Here is an 8,236-nt window from a genome sequence, read left to right as displayed (position 1 = left end):
CACCATTTAATTTAGTAATTTAGTAATTTAGCATCTTGAGCTTGTCAAGGAAGAGAAAGGCCAAAAGTGTCATTTCCTCCAGGATACCACCGTAAAACTCCTTACCTCAGACCGCGCGTGACGTTAAGAGCTACACACACGTTCGTGTAAAAAACCCCTGTAATAACCAGCATCAAAAATAGCAGCCTGGGGAAATGCATCCGTTGGTTTTAGTGGGTTTTGCCGTTATATGAGCCCTCTGTAATCTCACGCCCAGGTGCGCCGTGGTGCCTCGGGCCGTTAAGATCATGTTATATATATACACACCTGTTTGAACAGAAATTTAACTTAAGTAGATTTTAACTAGAAAAACATAATTGTGTCTGGACATAAATATTCTCATTACTCTGTTACAGTAATGAGAATATAATGAGAATCATCAAGAAATTAATGAGAATTGCAAACAACAACAACAGCAACGAAAAAGATCCAGTTGCATTCAAGTGATGAGAATTGGGGGTAAACATGTTTAATTTTCTTGAAAATAATGTCACATTGCACAATAACTTAATGATCCTAAAATATGCTTTATTATCTTTATCCAAAACAAGTTAACAATGACAACAATTTAGCAATGCAACTCTTTGCTGAAGTACTCGTTAAGACTGCTGAATTAGAGCTCTTGAAGGAAAAGTTCACCCAAAAATGAAGATTTGCTGATAGTTTTCCCACTCTAAGGCCGTTAAAGATATAGATAAGTTTGTTTCTTCATGAATAAGGTCATTATGAAAAAATGTTTACAAATAAGACACCTAATAAGTCATTTAATCACTAAGTCTCATTATACCAGAATTATAATTTACAAGCGCAACGTGTAATGTGTTATAAATACCTTTGAGGCAATTTCTCGTACGCTCTTTCCCATAGCAGCTGGAATCACATTCAAGGCATTGTACCCGAGTTTGAAAAACAGAAATATTTTTGTTCATTTTGACATGCTTGTGTCACAGTCCATCATACACATTCAAAAAAAAAATATTAATGAAAACATATATTGCAAGTTCCCTCGTACCTTTTAAAGCCTAAATCGTTGTAACACTGTTTCTTCTCGTCAATGTAGATGTCTAAAACAAAGACAAAGTTAAAGATTCACAGGATCAGGAAGATGGTAATGATAGCCAAGGTAAACACAGGCATGGTAGCCATAGTAACAGGTCAAAGAATTACAGTAAAAGACAGGAATTCAATCACCAATAAATTCAAAACTAAACACACACACAATGTGCTTAACCTGAGGTTATCACTTATTTCACAAGAAGGAATGCAAAGTAATGCATTTGCATTAACAAAACCTGAATCCAGTGTGATTCCAGAATTTGAGCATCTTGGGCTTCAATATAAGCAAGAAAGTCTGTACAGTCACATGATCAGTGTTACTCAGTTACATGCATTTATAAATAGTGCCCAATCTGATATAATTTGCCTACCTTTTATAACATTATACCATGCATTATTTTACTGTTTTAATTTTATTTACAGGTTTAAATGTTTATATCTCTTTAAAAATATTATTTTTTACATTTGTAAGAAATTAAAAGTTGTTTTATTTTTCATAGTTTCCTTTTATTTACAGGTTTAAATGTTTCTATCTTTTATTATATATATATATATAGAGAGAGAGAGAGAGAGAGAGAGAGAGAGAAACCCAATATTTCAGTGCAAGAAAGGTCTATTTAGTTTATTGACAATATACATGTGCATCTAAAAAAATTAGAATATCATGGAAAAGTTCTTTATTTTTTGCAATTTATTTCAAAAAAGCAAACTTTCTTATATTCTAGATTCATTGCACACAAACTGAAATATTTCAAGAGTTTTTTTAATTCTGATGGTTAATTCTGAGGCGATCAGCCTGTGGCACTGCTGAGGTGTTATTGAAGCCCAGGTTACTTTGATAGCAGCCTTCAGCTCGTCTGTACAGTGTATTTTGTAACTGGTAGTGAGCTGATACTCTGTGTTAAATCCTGTAGTAGGACAGTCATTAACAAAAAGCCACATTTGTGTGGTGGTGTCCGGATTTTACACTGGATAAATTAATAAAGCAGAGTAGTGACACATAACCTGGCAAGTATCTTCATTCACCGACTTGCAACACAGACCGCCTTGCTAACACACACATATGTGGGAGATGCGGAATGGATAAAAAACAATAAAAAAATAAAAGAGGACTTGGATAAGCCCATTAATAACCTGCTTGAGTTATGCTCTTAACAAACTATGTTTTATTTACTCTTTCCATATTGTGAATAATAAACGTGTATCATTTTAATTTGCTTGTTACACAATGGAGCCTAACTTATTGTAATAATTATTTGATGTAGCCTACTTTTACACTCAGAATTATTCCTTGGAATCCTCACGTACTAAACTGCATTTTTTTTAATTGTTTGCGTGCTGGAGGTACACTGTTACGTCGCGTGCAGAGTGGTGTTAACATTTAAGCTAGCTGATGAGAGAAAATGGCACTATCAAAGAGTCTAAAGAGGAAAGTTGACAGCGAAAACAGAGCATACAAAGAAGAATGGAAAGACAACTATGCGTTCATCCTAGTTTTGTGAATGCAAAGCCGGTGTGTCTTATCTGCAATGAAGTTGTTGCTGTTTGCAAAGAATATAATATTAGATGGCACCACGAGACGAAGCATGGCACCTTCAAAGTGGCCTTTCCGCTCCAAACAGAGGCACGAAAGTGCAAAATTTAAGCACTGACAGCAAGCTATGCACACAACAGCAGGATCCTAGTGCGGGGCCTCACAGATCAACAGAAAGTGACAAGTGCGTCCCCTGAAAGCGTCTCTGGTGCTCGCACGACACAACCAGCCATTCACTGACGCAGAGGTTTTCAAAGAGGTTATGGTGACAGTTTCGGAAGAACTGGCGGCTACTGACAAGTCGATGAATGCTATTATTGCCTCTGTGAAACTGTTACCCCTATCTGCGAGGTCCACTACCCGGCGCATAGATGCGCTGTCGGATGCTGTGCAGGAAGTTATGATCAATGGTCTCAATCAGGCCAACTACTTTTCCCTAGCCATTGATGAGAGCACTGACAACACCGATGTAGCCCAGATGTGCGTCTATGTTAGATACTTTGATGGAAAGGAAGAGCTGTTTTCTCTTATTCCATTAGAAGGGCACACGACTGGGGACATTATATTTATTAAATTGGAAGAGTTGTTTAGGCTGCATTCATTGTCATTTGAGAAGGTTAACCTAATCGTGACAGACGGGGGGCTCCTGCTATGGTGGGAAAGCACAGAGATCTGGCAAGCAGAGTGAAGGAGATCACCTCCCAGATACATGGACTGCACTGACTCATCCACCAGAGTGTCCTTTGCACCATGCTCAGCGGTGAGCTAAAGGAAGTAATGGATAAAGTGATGAGAGTCATTAATTTTGTCAGGGGAACATCAAGCACACAGCATCGTCTTTTCCGACAACTTGTGGCTGAGTCAGAAGAGGCCACTTACGATGACTTGCTGCTACACAATGACGTGCGCTGGTTAAGCAAAGGAAACGCGTTGGGCCGCTTCTGGATGAAGTCAAGGCGTTCATTAAATTAAGCAAGATTAGGGCAGCAGCTGATCACCTTGCCCTCCTGGAAGATGAAAAATTAATATCTAATGTTGCATTTTTAGCGGATACATTTGGCCACCTAAACCAGCTTAATCTGCAGGCAAAACCATAGCGGACATGGTTGAAAAACTGGAATCATTCACGAGGAAGCTGGAGTCAGATATATCATCTGGCCGGCTGCTACATTTCAGTACACTAAAAACATAGGCCCTGGGACAAGTAACAGAGCTGATGGTGGACTTCATCAAGCAGATACAGGCCAACTTCACTTCTAGGTTTGAGGACTACTCTATCCCAAAGGATATTATTGCTTTTGTGCAATATTGTGCCATTATTGCACTGCAATGGACCAACACCAGCAGACGTCACGGCACCCCAAATCATCACTGACTTTGGAAACTTCACACTGGACTTCAAGCAGCATTGATTCTGTGCCTCTCCAGTCTTCCTCCAGACCTTGATTTCCAAATGAAATGCAAAATTTATTTTAATCTGAAAAGAGGACTTTGGACCACTGAGCTCACTTTGCGCTTGTTCAAATTTCCAAAGAAATATGCTAATTGACCCTTCGCAGGGAGTTTGAGTGACAGGCGATCTGACCAATCATAGCGCCGAATCCACCATTTTGTCCAACAAACAAATCAGACAGGAGAGTAAACTAATGTCAGTGGACTTGAACTTGAAAAATTGTGTGTATTGATGTCTTTCCGCAGTTGAAACAAGATACCTTCTGATGTTCATTCATGTTTATTTCATGCTATAGCTAGTAAAGAGGAAGAGACGATCGGTTCACATGCCGCTTGAACTGAGGCAATACAGTGATCTGTCACGGTATTTACCATCATTTTTGTAGCATTTTTAAGCATTTGTTTGGCTCAGAGGAACAAAATGCATAGGTTTCTTTTGATGAATTAATGCTGATCAAAATGTAATGACGTTATCACATTCACTACGGAGCCTATGAATGTCCAAATGAGACAAATGCAATATCTCCGAAAAGCAGAGAATCTCCTTTTTACGTGACTTGATTGGATCAGTGGCTCAAAACGTATTAAACATTTAAGAACAATAGTTAATTTTAGCCGTGGGCGGCTGTCTCGGCCTTTTAAGGTAAAAAAAATGTATTTAAAAGAAATGGAAAAAAAAAAAATTATGTGTTTTTCAAAGTCTTGACACATTTCCAAAATGTGGTTCCTATACTAAAAACAGTGGATTTTTAGAAATGTTTAAGCATCTCTTCTGGGTCAACATGTAATCAAATGCATTTTGATGGTAAAATTAACTTATTAGATTTTTCACTATAGTCTATATTTGAGCAACTTTAGTGTAAAACTAAAAAATTAGGAACAACACAAAAATATAAACCAAGATATGTAACAAATCCTCACCACCCTTAAAGAATCCCCCATCCTTGAACTCCTTCACTCCCGTCTCTTCGGGTCCGATGCCGATCAAATCGACACCATTTGCTTTCAGGTCCTTCTCCAGTTTACTGACCTCCGCTGCCATCCACCGACACACCTGACAACCAAACCTCCGCAAGAAGAAGAGAACAACTGTCTGCTCCCGCCACAGAGAACCAATCTCCACCATCTAATGAACAGGGACGATGTGGACAACAAGACATGCTCAAAGTGAATGGGTTTCCATGTTTCTTTCATTATTTCCAGTTCATGGATGAAACGAACTTTATTTACATTTTTGGGGAGTTGATATTTTATATTATGCTCTGACGATGAGAGTGATGTGCTAGAGGTAATTTAAAACTCATTTTCTAATTATTTTATACATGACTGGTAATCTCATAATTAAGAGACTATATAATTGTCATTATCATATGTAACAAAAAGTAACAGTCATGATTCTGAAACAAATGAATGCTCATGGACATTATTTGTTGATGGTTAAGTGACTTACTGAGTGAGAATGATTTATTTTAATAAACTGATTTACAGTAAGCCTTTAAATTAAGTACATGCATGTTTTATATGGTTTGAAAAACACCTTTGAAAATTTACAAAAAAATCAAATATTACAGAAGGCAAATCTATTACATACATAATGTTTAAAAGTATTACATTTCCATATATTTCATATTAATTTAATAATATTCAATATTAGATTTTTTTTCATATTTTTAAAAGACACTACAGCACAGGTAACCAATTAGAACAAGAAACCCCCAAAAGAAACCCCCTACTGCTTAGGTTTGAAGTGTTGTTAACATTATAAAGACTTGAATGTGTTTTCATCATTGCATTTGACACCTGCAAGCAGTGAACGAGTTCTCATTTACACCTGGAGTGTGTTTATATCACATCAAGCAAACTGTTCCCAAGGGTCTTCACTTTAAAAACATCACTTACATCTTAACAGGTGCAGTGTGAGAAGAACTCATGCAATCAAGAGGAAAAACGACATTAATTTACAAAGTCGTGATATAGAGGGCTGACACCATGTGAATCATTAAAACAGGAAGTTTAATTTTTCATGAAAATACTTTGAGATTGTTATTTAAATATTTTGAATATAACGTAATAAGTATTATTTTCAAGAACCAGGTTTCTTTAGTACTATTGAAGTTTAGGAATTCATTCATTTGACAGTTTGCATATGAACATAGCTCTGTATAGTCTTCTCATTATGACAGTTTGCACATGAACATAGCACTGTATAGTCTGCTCATTATGACAGTTTGCACATGAACATAGCACTGTATAGTCTGCTCATTATGACAGTTTGCACATGAACATAGCACTGTATAGTCTGCTCATTATGACTTAAAGAAACATTGCATGTGAATTATTACCTCTCCAGACGTGGTGTTTTTCACATGGTTGGCTCCTAAGCTGGTCAGATTCACGGATGACATTTTCTTAGTGTTTATTTTTTGCTTTCAGGTGTAAAATTCGTCCTTGTCTCCTCCAGCGATTTTTACACTTTACACAAGCATTCCACCGACACACCTGACAACCAAACCTCCGCAAGAAGAAGAGAACAACTGTCTGCTCCCGCCACAGAGAACCAATCTCCACCATCTAATGAACAGGGACGATGTGGACAACAAGACATGCTCAAAGTGAATGGGTTTCCATGTTTCTTTCATTATTTCCAGTTCATGGATGAAACGAACTTTATTTACATTTTTGGGGAGTTGATATTTTATATTATGCTCTGACGATGAGAGTGATGTGCTAGAGGTAATTTAAAACTCATTTTCTAATTATTTTATACATGACTGGTAATCTCATAATTAAGAGACTATATAATTGTCATTATCATATGTAACAAAAAGTAACAGTCATGATTCTGAAACAAATGAATGCTCATGGACATTATTTGTTGATGGTTAAGTGACTTACTGAGTGAGAATGATTTATTTTAATAAACTGATTTACAGTAAGCCTTTAAATTAAGTACATGCATGTTTTATATGGTTTGAAAAACACCTTTGAAAATTTACAAAAAAATCAAATATTACAGAAGGCAAATCTATTACATACATAATGTTTAAAAGTATTACATTTCCATATATTTCATATTAATTTAATAATATTCAATATTAGATTTTTTTTCATATTTTTAAAAGACACTACAGCACAGGTACCCAATTAGAACAAGAAACCCCCAAAAGAAACCCCCTACTGCTTAGGTTTGAAGTGTTGTTTACATTATAAAGACTTGAATGTGTTTTCATCATTGCATTTGACACCTGCAAGCAGTGAACGAGTTCTCATTTACACCTGGAGTGTGTTTATATCACATCAAGCAAACTGTTCCCAAGGGTCTTCACTTTAAAAACATCACTTACATCTTAACAGGTGCAGTGTGAGAAGAACTCATGCAATCAAGAGGAAAAACGACATTAATTTACAAAGTCGTGATATAGAGGGCTGACACCATGTGAATCATTAAAACAGGAAGTTTAATTTTTCATGAAAATACTTTGAGATTGTTATTTAAATATTTTGAATATAACGTAATAAGTATTATTTTCAAGAACCAGGTTTCTTTAGTACTATTGAAGTTTAGGAATTCATTCATTGACAGTTTGCACATGAACATAGCACTGTATAGTCTGCTCATTATGACAGTTTGCACATGAACATAGCACTGTATAGTCTGCTCATTATGACAGTTTGCACATGAACATAGCACTGTATAGTCTGCTCATTATGACTTAAAGAAACATTGCATGTGAATTATTACCTCTCCAGACGTGGTGTTTTTCACATGGTTGGCTCCTAAGCTGGTCAGATTCACGGATGACATTTTCTTAGTGTTTATTTTTTGCTTTCAGGTGTAAAATTCGTCCTTGTCTCCTCCAGCGATTTTTACACTTTACACAAGCATACAAACGCGCCGCTGTTATATACACACGCCCACTTGTGTAAGACATGGCTTGAGCGACAGGCGTATCGACCAATCACAGCGTCAGGGATTCAAACCATGCGCTCGAGGGGCGGGACATATTACATAAATATGACAAAGGCAACTCTGTGTGATTATTTATGCAACAATACATCTTATCTTAAAGCCCCGAATATATTTTTTCACAGTACAGACTCAATATTTCTAAATGTAAATTGATTCTACGAATAACACATTGTAACACATTGTTT

General features: G+C 36.5%; 1 protein-coding gene across 1 annotated transcript; it reads right to left on the bottom strand.

Annotated features, from left to right (window-relative positions):
* Positions 1 to 652: 652 nt before the first annotated feature.
* LOC107592888 (prostamide/prostaglandin F synthase-like) lies at positions 653 to 7,967 on the bottom strand. The gene is made up of 6 exons (XM_016282465.1): positions 7,824 to 7,967; positions 6,581 to 6,652; positions 5,003 to 5,135; positions 1,052 to 1,103; positions 872 to 935; positions 653 to 712 (listed from the first exon to the last, which is right to left on the bottom strand). The coding sequence occupies exons 1-6, from the start codon at positions 7,884 to 7,886 to the stop codon at positions 653 to 655; spliced, it is 444 nt and encodes a 147-aa protein (XP_016137951.1). The 5' UTR covers positions 7,887 to 7,967.
* Between the last annotated feature and the right edge of the window lie 269 nt (positions 7,968 to 8,236).

Source organism: Sinocyclocheilus grahami, unplaced genomic scaffold (assembly GCF_001515645.1).
Source record: "Sinocyclocheilus grahami isolate Dianchi unplaced genomic scaffold, SAMN03320097.WGS_v1.1 scaffold160.1, whole genome shotgun sequence".
Taxonomy (NCBI): domain Eukaryota; kingdom Metazoa; phylum Chordata; class Actinopteri; order Cypriniformes; family Cyprinidae; genus Sinocyclocheilus; species Sinocyclocheilus grahami.
Note: the sequence above shows the minus strand (reverse complement) of the source record. Positions and strands in the feature narration are given on the sequence as shown.